The following is a 15,283-nucleotide window of genomic DNA, read 5'->3' as shown; positions in this document are numbered from 1 at the left end:
AAGAGATATCCCTGTTGTCTCTTTGGGAGACACTGAGAGCAACATTGCCACACCTGTGGCACTTCCCACAGCACTGGCTTCAGCTGGATACTGACAGGTGGTGCTCCTGGCTTCAGCCTGGCCCTGCCTAGGCTGTTGCAGCCATTTGGGGAGGGAACTGGTGGATGCAAAACCCCTCTCTCCCTGTCACTCTTTCAAACAAAGTAAATGGGCCCAGCGCAATAGCCTAGCAGTCAAGGATGGCCCAAAGCCTTGGGACCCTGCACCCATGTGGGAGACCCAGAAGAGGATCTGGACTCGGCTCAGCTCCAGCTGTTACAGCCACTTTGGGAGTGAATCAGCAGATGGAAGATCTTTCCTCCTCTGCCTATCTTTCCAATAAAAAAAAAATCCTTTAAAAAAAAAATGAACCTGAAACCAAAGACAAAAGACTTGCAGGCCATCATGTGGGTGGGGAGGACACAGGTGGATCACTGCTTCTCTTAGCAGCCAGGGTGGTGACCCTGGAGGGATGAAGGCACAGGTCTGTTTCCTCAGCTGTGAAATGGGGATGCGCACAACCTTGTGCATGGCCTGGGGCACAGCAGTTCCAAGCACTGCCCTTGCAACTTTCAAGCTGGGAGCTATGTTAGTGGGACAAAGGAGAGACACACCTGATGGAAGAGGGAAGGCAGGAGCAATGAGTGAAACACCAGGTCTGTTTCATGGACGATGACAGTGCTGGTGGCAGCTTGCTATGTGCCTGGCACCCTTCTAAGCACTTTGCACATACTACCTTGTCCTAGTGAGCTAAGTATAATCATTATCCCCATTTCATGGATGGGAAAACTGAGGTACTGAGCTTATCAAGGCAGGAAGGGTTTAAACTCACAGGCCTGACTCAACAACCACTACCCTTGATTAGCCATATGTTGACACCTGCCATACAGAACTGAGTTGTGGAGGAAGCCAAGGGAGCCAGACCTGCAGCCTGCAGAGGCAGGGATCAACAGGGGTGGGAAGGGACAGTGACCGAGCTGGGCCTTGTGGAGCTCCTCAGCACCTCAGCTCAGGCAGAGACTGAAAAACGCTGCCCAAGACCCAGTCTGGAATGGCTGCAGCGAGGAAGGGAGCTGGAGTTGATTCTGGAAGCTCTGCCCAGAGAGGGGCTGGGTCAGATGTCCACGCTGCTGACCCTTGGCTGAGCCAGTGGAGGCCGGGATCCAGGGTGATGAGATCAGAGCCTCCACCTTCCCTACCAGGGCTAGGACCACTGTCCAGCACTGGGGGGGATTCCGCAGAAATCACGCAGCCTGGGCTGGATGGACACCATGGCCCAGAGATTCCGGAACACTCGGTGGTGTGGAAGGTAGAGTGCTTCATCCCTTTTCCCCTGGTACGCCTTCTAGGCACCGTCCGCGGTTCGCCCGCTCGGCCTGACAGCTCCAAGTCCCTCCCGTCCCGCGTGGCTGCTTTCCCTGAGCGCCAGGCGCAATCGCCACGCATCTCCAAGCTGCTGCCGCCGCCGGCTCTCTTAGATCTGTTGGTCGCGACCTAGTAGCCCGCCCAGAGCGCCGCGCCCGGCCAGAAGGTCCCCTCACTCAGGCCACAAGCTTGACAACGTTTGTTTTTTTATTCCTTCCAGACACGGAGTCAGAAGGAGCCGCATCCCCGTCGTGGGGCGGGGAACGAGCCGGCAGAGCGAAGGCGGAGATCGCTGCTTTATTGCACGCCCTCCATCATCTTCAGGAACTCTGCAGGCAAGCAAGAAAGTCAGGGCTGGAGCGCTGCACCTGCTCCGGACCACGCCCAGCCCCGACCAGGCCACGCCCAACCCTGAGCAGGCCACACCCAACCCTGACCAGGCCACACCCAACCCTGAGCAGGCCACACCCAACCCTGACCAGGCCATGCACAGTCACAGCCTGGACCAAGCGTGGGTCCCGAGGCTCTCACCGTCGAAGTCGATGCGGCCGTCGTTGTTCTTGTCCCCGTCCTTCATTAGGGACTCGATTTCCTCATCCGTCACGTGCTCCCCAGAGGCCCTGAAAATCTCGGCCAGCTCCTCTGCGTCGATGTAGCCATCGGCGTTCCTGCAGGGCCCATGGCTCAAGGGTCAGCTGCCACCTCCCCCACCCCTCCTCCAGCCACTCTTCCCTTCCCAGCCCAGGCCCGGCTGGAAAAGCCCAGCATCCCCCGGGACACCGTGGCCACGCACCTGTCAAAGATGCGGAAGCACTCGGCCAGCTCCTCCTCGCTCTTGCCCTTGGCGTCCTCTTTCATCTGGCGCACCATCATGACCAAGAACTCCTCAAAGTCAATGGTGCCGCTGCCTGGGGGGGCGCGGGGGAGGCACTGAGCGCGCCCCCGGGGCCCCACCCTTCCCTCGCGGACCCTCCCCGGCGGGGCTGTGGCGCAGCACACCCACTCACCATCCTCGTCCACCTCCTCGATGATGGCGTCCAACTCCTCTTTGGTGGGCGTCTGGCCCAGCATCCTCATGACGGTACCCAACTCCTTGACGCTGATGTCGCCGCCGCCATCAGCGTCAAACATGTCAAAAGCGGCCTTGAACTCTGCAGGGCGGGAGAGCAGAGGTTTTGGGGCTGGCCGGACTGGCTCACATCCAGAGCCAGCCATGTCCCTCTCCCCACCACACTCATCCACCCGACACCACACCGACACCCACCCCCCCACGCCCCAACTCACCCGCAATCATCTCCTCGCTGAGGTAGGACCGGGCCTCAGCCTGCTGGTCCGTCTGCAGGAGACACCCAAGTCAGCACCAAAAGGGGCAGCCCCTCTCCCTTGGGTCTCAGCACCCCCCGCAGCACCCTCTTCCTGCTCACCTGCAGGAACCATCACAAGCCCAGCGCACCTGTGTGTCTCCACAGCACCCGTCCGGGTTTAAGAACAGGAGAGGAGATACAAGCTGTGCCCTAGGTCTTCATTTGTCAGTACCTGTGGGCGGTCCAGCTCAGGCCCACCACTCCCTCACCACCCCTAGGGACCTTGGGCACGTCCCATAGCACCCAAGGCACAGCCTTGGGGAATGAGATAGAATGAGAGGTGGGAAAGAGTTTTGCCAGGTGCCTGCCCCACTTCCTGATGAAGCTTGTTACACCCAAAGCAAGAATAACGAAACACAAAGGTACTGAGCACTGAGCCCAGACACAGCCCAGACACTGGGGCCATTGGGCCAGGGGCTCTAGTCTGAGGCTGACAGTGCAGAGGGGGTAAGATGGCCAAGGAGTTCTGCAGCTGCTGGCCCCAAGCCTCCTCTCTCTCCCCCTCTTCTGGCTTGCCCTCCTCTTCGCGCTGTGCCAGGAGGGCAAGCTATTTTTAGCTGGGCATGGGCAGCAGCAGGTGGCTTCTGGGGTCCAGTTACTCCTTGAAGAGGAAAATCTCAGGGGAAAATGCCAACTCCGAATCAAGCCCCTCTTGGGAAGGTGGGGGGTGGGGGTCCCCCGACTCTGGTTTGCATATTCTGCCTCTTCCCGTCATCCTCGGGTCCCCGCACCTGAGTTGGCTGTAGACCTTTTCTAGGAAGGCTTTCACTGCAGCCCTGCAGGGACCCCATCTCCACGGAAAGGGAGACAAGATAAGACCCCTCGCTGCTCTGTGACTGCTGGAAACTTCTGAGGTGGGCAGGACCCATCCCTAGAACAGCCAGCCCTTCCTGGCTGAGAGAAGGCAAAGGTCCTCCCTCCCAGAATTCCCGTGGAACTTCCTTGTCCCCCATTAAACATCCAAGTCCCTACCCCCACAGAACACCCTTATCTACCTCAAAAGAGGACAGATGTCCTTACCATGGTTGCTGATTACTGGGCCTCCCCTGCCGTGGGCCGCCTCTCCTGCACTCCACCACGCGAAGATGCAGAGGCCTGTTCCAGCCCCCTGGCATTTGTAGGGGCATCCTGTCTTCCCACCTCCCTGCTCCCCAGGACTGGGTCCCCTGCCCAATCAGATCCTGGGGTCAGCAAGCCCCACCCCTCTCAGCATCCTAGCCCATTACCTAATTTAGCCAAGGGCCCTTGCAGAGAAATTTAAGCCTCTGAGCAGGTGGCAGGCCTTGACGTCCCAGATTCTTGGGAGGAGAGCCCGCCCTGCTCGGCTGCCTTAGAGCTCCCACCCCCACCTTCACCCTCCACCCTGCCCCAGGAAACACACTGGCTCCAAGAAGATGAGGGTGCTCTGTGACAAGTGGGGCTACATGGTGGAAGGGCTCTCTGCAGGCTGTGTGACCCTGGGCAGGTAGAGCTGCTGCTCAGAGCCTCAACCGTGACAGAGGTACAGGCATGTCCTCCCTCAGACAGACCATGGCCAAAGGGAGCTTGGATGTAAGTTGTCTGCTTGGTCCAGACCCCTAGGGTTGATGCTTAGCAAGTGCAGTGCTCTGTCGTTGGCCTACAGGAAGGGGCAGGGCACAGGAGGGGACCATGGTGGTTAGGCATCCTCCAGGATATACTCCACACTGGGCTAAGCCTGGCAACTTCATGATCTCATCCAGGGTGCATCCCATGAGATAGCCGCTATTATTATCCCCTTTGGACAGGGAATGAGTCATGAATCATAGAAGCCTAGCGTCATGGTAGTGATTCTTATGCATCCCCACTGGGGAGGAGCCTCAAGGAGCCCATCTGGAAAGAGCACTGTCCAGAGGGGTGGAGGAGCACAGAAGGTGTGCCAGAAAAAGAAATAAGCATCAAAAGCCCCAAGTTCTCTCTCAGAGTGACCTCCTCCAGGAGAGTATCTGTGATTTGCTGATTTGGGGGAGTGGCTACAATGAGCAGAGCTGAGTCGATCTGAAGCCGGGAGCTTCCTCTGGGTCTCCCACGTGGGTGCAGGGTTCCAAGGCTTTGGGTCATCCTCCATTGCTTTCCCAGGCTATAAGCAGGGAGCTGGATGGGAAGTGGAGCAGCCAGGATACAAACCAGTGCCCATATGGGATCCCAGCGCATGCAAGACTAGGACTTTAGCTACTAGGGTGCCACCAGGCCCCCTAAATAGATCTTTTAAAAAAAGTGTTTAGGGGAGCTCAGTTGTTCATCTACAGTGTAGGGGTGGGCATGTTGAGTCTGAAGTCAGCCCACCCTGAGAGTCCAGGTTGAATGCTTGGGAGTTGATAGGCTCCCAGTCACACACCCATGCAGACAGAAATCTCCCCAAAAGACTGAGATAACCGAGGGCAAGGTGTGGGGCCAGGACGTAGGGCTGGACTCCACGGAGGGCAGATGGACAGTGACAGCTGGGCCACCCCTCCCACTAAGCAGACACATTCCAAGGAGAGCTTGGCAGAGCCAGACCAGCCTAAATAAGGCTTCCCCTGAGCCACACACAGGGCAAAGGGGTGATACCCAGCGGATTTCAGTTCGGATGCCCGGGGAAGCTTTGTTCCCTTTAGACCAGAATGAGTGGATCCCTCAGCAATCACTTGTTCATAAGTTGTTCTTTCAATTGTTCAGGGAAATGGATGACGGCCAGACTTCTTGGTATAGAAAGTCCTCGGGCCATCCTCTGCTGCTTTTTTTCTTTTAAAGATTTATTTATTTGAAAAATCACAGTGACAGAGAGGCAGAGAAAAGACAGAAAGAGATCTTTCATCCACTGGTTCACTTCCCAAATACCTACCATGGCAGAGGCTGGGCCAGGCCAGGAACCCAGAGGCTTGTTGTGGGCTGAGGAGCAGATTTACATGCCTTTAGCTGAGCACTCAGGAATCGTGCCTAGCGTTTGCAGACTCATTGGCATCCTATTGTCCTGTTAATGGGCTTGGGGGAAAGGAGGATATAATATGGTAATAAAGAGGCTTAGGAGCAGACGGCTCCCAGCACTTCTACCACCATCACGGTCTCCGTGTGTCGGTGCTTTTCACTCGGACATTCGCCATACCTACTATGCCGGCTCAGCTAGCCGCAACAGAGCCTCCTCTGGGTCTCCCACAAGGGTGCAGGGCTCAAGCACATGGGCCCTCCTCTGCTGCTTTCCCAGGCACATGGGCAGGGAGCAGGATTTGAAGAGGAGCAGCCAAGTCACAGCACCCATGGGTGTGTACTAGAATCAGATGGGATATGGCACAGGCCAGGCTACACATCCCATCATGCACAGGATCCAGAACTAGGGGCAGGCCTATTGGGAGGTTTTGGGAGTTGTCTCAGCTAGCCACAGTTCCCACTGGTGTGTGCAAGGGCTGATTTTGTGACAATCTGGTTTGGGCTAAGCCACAACACCCATCAGTTTGCATGGGAGATGGGGCTGGGGATAGAACTGAACAAGTAACTGCATTCACCGGTGTGTGCATAGGCTGATGCGGGTGACAGACTGAACTTGACCCCCACTAGCTGGTGCACACGAGAGACAGGTCTGGTTCCTGATCACTCCAGGTGAGGTTTCTTGAGGATTCTCCAACTAGATATCTGGACTTAAACTCCAGATATCTCCGGCCACAGGGAAAACCACAGGTTGTCTAGCCTGAGCTTGGAGTGCATGTATCAGGACTGGACCTCCTCAGTTGCTGAGGCCTGTGCAGTGGGCAGCATGACCAGATGCACACAGGGAACACAATGGCCAGCTCAGTTAGGCCAGTCAAGTGCCTACTCATAGGATGGAAAGCAGAACAGGTCGAACAACTCTTCTGGTCAAGCTTTGGCAGCAAGTGTCTGGATGCACTAAGGTGGACTTTTTTTTTTTTTAATATTTTTATTAGAAAATTGGATATACAGAGAGGAAGAGAGACAAAGAGGACGATCTTCAGTCCATCAATTCACTCTCCAATGGCCACAACTGCTGGAGCTGTGCCAATCTGAAGCCAGGAGCCAGGAACCTCCTCCAGGTTTCCCGCATGTGCAGGGTCCCAAGGCTTTGGGCCATCCTTGTCTGCTTTCCCAGGACACAAGCAGGGAGCTGGATGGGAAGTGGGGCTGCCAGGATTAGAACCAGCACCCTTATGGGATCCTGGCGCATTCAAGGCGAGGACTTCAACCGCTGTGCTATCATGCTGGACCCCTAAAATAGCCTTTGTCAATCAATAGACCTTGGGAAGATTTTCTCAATCCTGGAGCAATGAAACCGAGAATGTTTGAGAACTATCAAAGTCACTCAAGTAACACCTTTGTAACATTCTTCCCTGCATCAAGATCTCTAAGATGACATCAAATGACTGTCCCCCATCCCCAGGTGCTAATGTAGTTTGGCTGCAAGGAGCAATCCCCTCCTTTCTTACCTTCCCTGTAGACACATGAAAAAAATTGGAAACATTTGTCTCACCCTCCTCCCCCCAACCTCAACCATCCTCAAACTAACCAGTGACCCACATGGGCATACATCCTTCTCAACTATGTAAACAACACTAAAAATAAAATTAAATTAAAAAAAAGAAGAAGAAGTGAACCAGCCAGGTCTCAAGCAGCACCCGTATGGGATGCCTGTGTTGCAAGCGGCAACTTCTACCACTAGGGCACAAGGCCAGTCCCACTTCTGCATGTGTGAGGATTCATCCAGGAAAGCAGCAGACAATGGTCCAGATATTTGAGAGGTATAGACAGAACGCATGGCTCCCGGATCCTGCTGGGCTGTCGTAGTGCTCTTGCAAAATGGACCAGAGGAAGGGTTTTCTCTTGGTTCCTCTCTCTCTTACTCTCTCTTCCTCTGCTTTTAAAATAGATAACCTTTTTGAAACTTAAAAATAAAAAGGGCTCTCCTTGGTGCAACTCCTTATGATCCAGTATCACCCCTTCCCCCTGGCTCCTGAGGGACCCCTCCCCCAGATCTCTGAGGAACCCTCTCCTCTGACAACCATGGCTTCATTAAAAAATAAAAACATGCATTTACTTTTATTGGAAAGTACATTTACAGAGAGAAGGAGAGACAAAGATCTTCCATCCGCTGGTTCTCCCCAAGTGGCTGCAATGGCCGGAGCTAAGCCTATCTTGGCCGGGAGCCAGCAGCTTCTTCTGGTTCTCCCTTGTGAGTGCAGGGTCCCAAAGCTTTGGGCCGGCCTCGACTGCTTTCCCAAGCCAAAAGCAGGAAACTGGAAGAGAAGTGGGGCAGCCAGGACACGAACTGATGCCCATATGGAATGCACTTGAAAGGGAAAGATTAGTTAATTGAGCCATTGCACCAGGCATGGCTTAGTTTTCCTAGTAGTATTACTGAGATGATTCTTTCGAGATTTGTTTATTCTCACCAGCTGAAAGGCAGTGTGATACAGAAGTCTTCCATTTGCTGATTCATTCCCCCAAATGCTTGCAAAAGCCAGAGCTGGGCCAGGCTGAAACCGGGAGCCTGGAACTTCATGCGTGTGGTCGGGGCTCACGCACTCCACTCATCATCCACTGCCACGCCAGGTGCTTTGACAGGATGCAGAATTTTTAAGATTTTTTTCTTTTTTTGCAAAGTCAGATGTACAGAGAGGAGGAGAGACAGAGAGGAAGACCTTCCATCCAATGATTCACTCCCCAAGTGAGCGCAACAGCCGGTCTGCGCCAATTCGAAGCCAGGAGCCAGGAACTCCCTCCAGGTTTCCCGCATGGGTGCAGGGTCCCAAGCCTTTGGGCCGTCCTCAACTGCTTTCCCAGACCACAAGCAGGGAGCTGGATGGGAAGTGGGGCCACCAGGATTAGAACCGGCACCCATATGGGATTCCAGCGAGTTCAAGGTGAGAACTTTAGCCACTAGGCCACCGTGTAGGGCCCAGGAAGCAGGATTTGAACACACACTTGATATGGGATTATGGATATCCGAGGTGGTACTTGACATGCCCCACCCAGCCCATGGTTTATAAACACCAGCTTCATACCCAGACTTGGGAGGCATATAACTGTGGACAAGCCTGTGTCTGTGGGTGGTAAATAAATGTTAAATGAATGAAGGATTTTGTTTGTTTGTTTCTTTCTTTGTTTTTTTGTTTTTTGCTTAACACTCTGACTGTAAGCTGCATGAAGGCTAGTGAGAAGTTTGAAATAAATCACTTGAGTTTAAATCCCAGATTCCCTGTCTCCCAGAGCCTGGTCTTGGGAAATCAGGTTGCCCCTATAATATGGACGGTGGTTAGCCAAGAAGATCCCCCTGCCCTGGATGCTAAGCAGGCAGGGACTGGGGCGGCACAGGACGTGCTGGGGCAGGGTGGAGGACACACAAAGATGATGGAGGGAGGACACAGGGGATGGGGTTTGCTTCCCCACTACAGTGTTTCCTGGCCCCTCGCTTCCTAGTCTGGCAGACAGGGTAGGTGTGACTGTCTGAGATTCTAGCAGCGCACATGCAAAGGTTTGTGGGGATTGAATTAAAAGGTAAGTTTGTTTTGGTGCTAACATTTTTTAAACCCATGCGTAATGGCTTTGTAAGATGAATTTTCCACAGACTTTCTGAAGATTGCTGATATCTCTTCTACTGTATAACTAGAGGAACCTGCCCCGCTGGGGGCTGACGCCAGCTCTCCATCAGGAAAGATTCCTATCACGGGTTCTTAACCTAAGCAATCACAGAGCTGGGAAGCGGTCACCAGGCCGGTGGCAGGGAGTGTCACAGATCACTTTGTCAGCTGCATCCTATGCCAGGCGCTGCCCTGCGGTTAAGACAGCAGCAAAACTTGGAGTCTCCTTCCCTCCCCACCCCCCCACCCCCCCACCCCGCTCTGAGAGTTCCCAATCCCGCTCACATCACGCGTCTTTTTGGCCTCAATTTCCTCACTGAAGAAATGGGCTTCCCCAATATCGCACAGTCACTTTATGTACATTTTCCAGAGCACTGGGTTCAAACACGGAACAAGATGGGGTAGGGGATGGATTGGAGCTGGCATGAAGTTCCGAACTGCGGTTGGGAAGTCAGGAGGGGGCGCGGCCTGGGACTCTCTCAGGATGACCCAAGATTCCCTAGTCCTGCCTGGAAGCCAACGGCCCGGGATTCTCGGGGCGGCTCCGGGGAACGGGCGGGGCTGGAGGCGGGGCGGCGTCAGGAAGCGGCCGGAGCGGAGCTCCAAGAGGCCTGGGCCCGGTGGAGCCCGCCTGAGCCCGGCAGCCTCGCGGAGCCGCTGGGCACCCGAGGGGTGCTGCGCCAGCGACCCCCAGGGAGCGGCCAGCCCCCAGAGGGCACCGCGGGACGCCGGAGGTAGAAGCGCGCGGAAGGGAAGCACAGACAGGCCGGGGGGGATCCTTGACCTCTCCCAAAAGGAAAGCAGCCCTAAACTGCGTGGGTGGGAGAAGGCGACACTGCGTGGGTCGCAGGATCCCCCCACCCCGCGAGTAGAGGGGGTGTGGCCGCCGCGCGCCCTCCCCCTGGCCCGGGACCCGCCCCCTCCGCCCGCCAGGGCCGAGACCCCAGAATTGCGAGCTGTCCCTCAGGTGCCATGGCCTCGAGGCTCCTGCACCGGCTGCGGCACGTCCTCGCCGGCGACGGCCCCGGCGGGGAGGCAGCGGCCGGCCCCGAGGCCGAGCAGTTCCCGGAGAGCTCGGAGCTGGAGGACGACGACGCCGAGGGCCTGTCGTCCCGCCTCAGCGGCACCCTTAGCTTCACCAGCGCCGAGGACGACGACGACAACGACGACGACGAGGACGAGGATGAGGAGGCCATCGCCGACCCGCTAGCTCCCGGGGACGAGGCATCAGGAGAAGACGCAGGCGAGTGAGCTGGGACGGAGGCGGGATCCCACTATAGGCCTCCACCGCCCAAGGGTGTGCGGCACCCAGGCGAATCCAGGGCAGCCGGTTGGCTGTGTGACCTTTGGAGTCACAACGTCCCTTGGAGCCAAGTTTTCCTGTCGCAGGGTGGGCATTAAACACGAGGTCCCGGGACGCAGCCGGGTAGTGACGGGCTCCTGAGGTTGGGGGACGGTGTGGTGGCATTTAGCACAGACTGGCCTCGCTGACCCTGTTTGCATCTCAGTCAATAAGGGTCTGAGCTCAGGGCCCCATCACGTGCTTGTGCAGATCGCAGCCTCCCAGCTGATGGCCAGCGGACTGGTCAGCATCTGGCCAAGCAGTTGCAGGATTTCTGGAAGAAGTCTCGGAACACCTTGGTTCCCCAGCGACTGCTCTTTGAGGTGACCAGCGCCAACGTGGTCAAGGACCCACCCTCCAAGTACGTGGTGAGTGAGGGTCCAGGAGTCCCTGGGCTGTCCCCTCTGCAAGTCTAGCCAAGGCAGTGAGGCGCTTTTCTAACCCGGTGGTGGCAAGAGCCAGTTGTTTGGCTGTGATGCAAATGGCTGTCCCGTTTTACAGATGGAGAAAGTAAGGCCAGAAAGAGAATGGGACGTGAGCCAGTCTTCAGGGGAATGACTTAGTTTCTCTGAGATGCAGTAAAGCTTTGAGGCCTGGCCCATTCTGGTTTTGAGATGGAGAGAACTGGTTTGCCTGCATGCTCCTACCTCCCAGGGTTTTTGCAAATTTCAAGATGCAAGATACAGTCAGGGTCAGATTCCAGACCCCAGTGCCATGCAGTGGTGGTGAGGAAATGGGATGTGGATCCAGCCTAACCTTGACTCCCACCGCACTCACTGCTCTGTTACCCCCACCTCTGCCCTGCCCGGGACGAGGTGCACCCATGGTGCCTTGGTTTCCTCAACGGGGCTCATGTAGAAAACAGCAATGCATACCATGTACCTGACACCCCCAAGGGCCCTGGCACCATCAAGCACTCAATAAAATGGTCCTTACGTTACTTGGGGTTTAAAGTGTCTGGCACCTCAGGCAGGCTGGCTTTCTGGTAACGCAGCTGAGTCCATCCGGGAGCACCCACGCTCTACACAACTTTCTTGTCTCAAGAACTACATACAGCAGGAAGCTGGTGGGGACTGGCTGGTGAAGAGCAGTGTGGGGGGAGGGCCTTGGAGCGCCCCTTTTCCCTGCTATGGAGCGCTAAGATGTGCTGGGCCCTACTCCCAGCCAGGCCTGCACTTAAGCCAAACCGGCTTGCACTCCCTTCCTCTGTATTTTTGCGGCAGCAGCAGGAAGGGAGCCTCTCCACCCATCTCTGTTACTAGCCAGGGCCCCGCCCACGGGGTAACCACTCCAGATGGGGCGAGGCTGATTTCCCGATGGCATGACTCCCAGAGCCCTGGCCGGGACACCGAGGAGGTGCAGCTTGGAGGCAGGCAGCAGTGGGGGTGGCTCTGGGTACTCAGAGGGGATATGGCAGTCTCCCACAACAAGAGTCCAGAAATCTTCCCCTGGGGAATCACATCAAACAGTTAAATTGCAGCTGGGCCACTTTTGGGCTGTGTGACTGAGGCCAAGTCTCCGAATCCTTAACCCACTCTGAGCCTGCTTCCTCAGCTATGACAGATAAGGACACCTCCTTGCAAAGCTGGTGTGATGGTTAAGGGAAATCATGGACAGAAAAGTGCTTGGTATGGCAGGAGGCATGGGTTAAGTGCTGAATGAATGCAACTGCTATCATTATTTTCTCTTAGCGGGACATTACAAGGATTAGATAATAAATACACAATGGGTTTTTGTCACAAAAAAAAGAAAGAAAAGAAAAAATCGAAAGTAAAAGTAAAAGCTTTGGGATATTTAGCCTTTTGGTTAAAACACCAGCTAGGGCACCATGTCCCACACTGTGGTCCCTGGATTGGAGTCCCGGCTTTGGCTCTGGGTTCCAAGTTCCTGCTAATATAACCCTGGGAAGCAACAGTGATGGCTCAAGTGACTGGGCTCTCCCCAGGCATGCGGGAGACCCAGGGACAGTGCCCGGTCCCTGGCGTCACTGTGGGCCTCTGGAAAGGGAGATGGCTAAGGGGCTCTTACTCGCTCTCTCAATACATGAACGTTAGATGAACACAGAGGTTATTATAGACCAGTAACTCCAGAAGTGAATCCTGAAGACAACTGGTTTGTTAGAGGGCTGTTGATAACTGTTTTTCCCACTTCAAAAAAAAAAAAGTTTGGCAGACAATATGTTTTGGGAACAAAGAGCTACATGAGAGTAAAATAAACTTCTGTGTCGTTCAACTTTTTAATCCTAATATGAAAATGTACACAGCAAATCAAGCGAAGGACAGAACAGACAGATCTGATGGGAGGAACACTGGCAGTGTCATAGAGAAGATGCGACAGGAAAGGCGGTGTTGAAGCCGGCTAACCGCCCTCTCAAGCATCATTAGACTCGTCCACACTCAAGGTCTCTGATCTGGGGATGAAGCTCGCTGGCTCAGTGTTTCTCAAACCTCATTCCAGGCAGGGGCGGGGATGCCCAGCCAGGGGGCTGTAGAAGGCCCAGAAAATCACCTGGTCTGGCCCTGCCAAGGCAACCACAGGCGGGACTCGAAATTTAATACATCTATAGCAGGCTAGTTTTTACGTGGATCATTTCCGGTAGTCTGTGGATGACATTATAAACAGTAGTGTGACCCCTGGCAGGAAAGATTGCTCACCCTTCTAGTACCACCGTTCCTACAGCCTTTGCTTCCCATTTTTCCTCTCTTCTTTCCCTCTAGTAAGGTGAAAAGCCAGGACTGCATTCAGAAAGCCTCTCTTGCCCCAACAGTAAGAGTGGAGGTGACGCAGTGCCACCAAACGCTGCCTGGAAGCTGTCCTGCCAACGAGGCTGACCTGAGATTCTCCCTCTGGCTCCTTTCTAAATGTGGAGGCGAGAAGTGTTAAAGAAGTGCTTTTTTTTTAAACCAAACTGAGATCTCACTCTGTAGTCAGAAAAATTGAAAAAAAAAAAAAAAAAAACTTAAAAGGAGAACCCCCTCCCGTCTCCTTCCACACACTCTCATGTGGACAAGTGAAAGGCCTTGGTCCCACAGCCATCCCCTGTTAGACCAACAATTCATTCACTGGAGACAGAAGCAGGCTCAGGGAGGGATGGCCTTGTCCGGGGCTATGCAGGGAGGGAATGGCTGACCCGGCTTGGAACTGTAATCCTAGAGCAATCAACTTCTCCCAGTTTCTGCCTTCGGGCTGTCTCAAAACCTATCTAGCATGGAACATCCAGGCCAGGGATCAGGGGAGAGGGAGGGGGCTGTATCCAGCAGGGACCAGAGCTCCAAGCTGGTCCTAAAGGCCAGCACCTCCAGGGCCAGAGTTTCAGCTCACCAACTAGCCTGTGAGAAAAGCGTACTCCCCAGAAAGGGTGCAAGGGCCAGCGGGGCTGCTAAAGCTCACCTCTGTCTTTCTTTCCCTGTGCTGCCTTGAGCCTGGGTCATTTCAGCCGAGTCTCAGGTAAGAAGGCCATGGGCTCCCGCTTTCCTGGGTTCAGTGCCAGGGGTGAAGGGCAGCGATGAGGGAGCAGCACTGGAGGTGTGAGAGGTGCGCGGGCAAGGGGGCCAGTGCACAGGTGTCCCTTCCCTGACTCCCACCCTCCGCACAGCTCTACACCCTCACCGTGACCGGCCCAGGGCCACCAGACCGCCAGCCGGCCCAGATCTCTCGCCGCTACTCAGACTTTGAGCGACTCCACCGAAACCTGCAGCGGCAGTTCCGGGCCCCCATGGCTGCTATCTCCTTCCCCCGGAAGCGCCTGCGCCGGAATTTTACTGCCGAGACCATCGCCCGCCGCAGCCGGGCCTTTGAGCAGTTTCTGGGCCACCTGCAGGCAGTGCCAGAGCTGTGCCATGCCCCAGACCTACAGGACTTCTTCGTGCTGCCAGAGCTGCGCCGGGCACAGAGCCTCACCTGCACGGGTCTTTATCGCGAGGCTCTGGCACTCTGGACCAATGCCTGGCAGCTGCAGGCCCAACTGGGCAACCCCTCTGGCCCAGATCGGCCCCTGCTGACCCTTGCTGGACTGGCTGTGTGCCACCAAGAGCTGGAGGATCCTGGGGAGGCCCGGGCCTGTTGTGAGAGAGCCCTGCAGCTGCTGGGAGACAAGAACCTCCACCCTTTCCTGGCACCCTTTCTGGAGGCCCACGTCCGGCTCTCCTGGCGCCTTGGCCTAGACAAGCGTCAATCAGAGGCCCGGCTCCAGGGCCTGCAGGAGGCAGGCCTTACACCCATGCCACCCCCCAGCCTCAAAGAACTGCTCATCAAGGAGGTACTGGACTAACCCTGGCTTAGGCTGAGGGTCAGTACTCTCAAATGGCAGGGGGAAGATTGTGTTGTAGACACAGAGAATAGCTGGGAGGCTGTAGGTGTTTGGGGGACCCTAAAAATTCCACAAAGAGATAGGGTGGCACAGTGAGGAGACTGCTTTCAGAACAAGGTTCAGCTGAGGTGGCCCTGAGATGGCATCTCACACACAGCCTCTGAAGGGGCTGCGGCCAGCAAAGGAGCCTGGATGCAGGCCTAGGGTCTCTGCCCCCAGGATCCTGAAGGTGAGGACGGAGGGAGGGCCGCAGCTCTGGCCCAGGGAATTAAAGGCCACT

The 15,283-nt window shown here is 55.5% G+C and overlaps 2 protein-coding genes across 3 annotated transcripts; one reads left to right on the top strand and one right to left on the bottom strand.

Annotated features, from left to right (window-relative positions):
• Nucleotides 1–1,561: 1,561 nt before the first annotated feature.
• On the bottom strand, nucleotides 1,562–3,666 carry TNNC2 (troponin C2, fast skeletal type). Its single transcript, XM_004586078.2, has 6 exons — nucleotides 3,500–3,666; nucleotides 2,689–2,740; nucleotides 2,412–2,555; nucleotides 2,198–2,312; nucleotides 1,936–2,072; nucleotides 1,562–1,733 (listed from the first exon to the last, which is right to left on the bottom strand). The coding sequence occupies exons 1-6, from the start codon at nucleotides 3,635–3,637 to the stop codon at nucleotides 1,702–1,704; spliced, it is 618 nt and encodes a 205-aa protein (XP_004586135.2). The 5' UTR covers nucleotides 3,638–3,666; the 3' UTR covers nucleotides 1,562–1,701.
• A 6,390-nt stretch (nucleotides 3,667–10,056) lies between these two features.
• On the top strand, nucleotides 10,057–15,131 carry SNX21 (sorting nexin family member 21). 2 transcript variants are annotated; one of them, XM_004585860.3, is made up of 4 exons: nucleotides 10,057–10,086; nucleotides 10,320–10,595; nucleotides 10,905–11,062; nucleotides 14,290–15,131. In XM_004585860.3, exons 2-4 carry the CDS (start codon nucleotides 10,325–10,327, stop codon nucleotides 14,962–14,964), a joined length of 1,104 nt encoding a protein of 367 aa, XP_004585917.1. In that variant the 5' UTR covers nucleotides 10,057–10,086; nucleotides 10,320–10,324; the 3' UTR covers nucleotides 14,965–15,131. The 2 variants fall into 2 exon arrangements, with proteins under 2 accessions (XP_004585917.1, XP_058535783.1); XM_058679800.1 differs by lacking the exon at nucleotides 10,057–10,086 and having other exon boundaries at nucleotides 10,178–10,595; nucleotides 10,905–11,055; nucleotides 14,290–14,447.
• Nucleotides 15,132–15,283: the final 152 nt, after the last annotated feature.

Source organism: Ochotona princeps, chromosome 22, assembly GCF_030435755.1.
Source record: "Ochotona princeps isolate mOchPri1 chromosome 22, mOchPri1.hap1, whole genome shotgun sequence".
NCBI classification, from domain to species: domain Eukaryota; kingdom Metazoa; phylum Chordata; class Mammalia; order Lagomorpha; family Ochotonidae; genus Ochotona; species Ochotona princeps.
The sequence above is the reverse complement of the archived record's forward strand: the minus strand, read 5'-3'. Positions and strand labels throughout refer to the sequence as shown.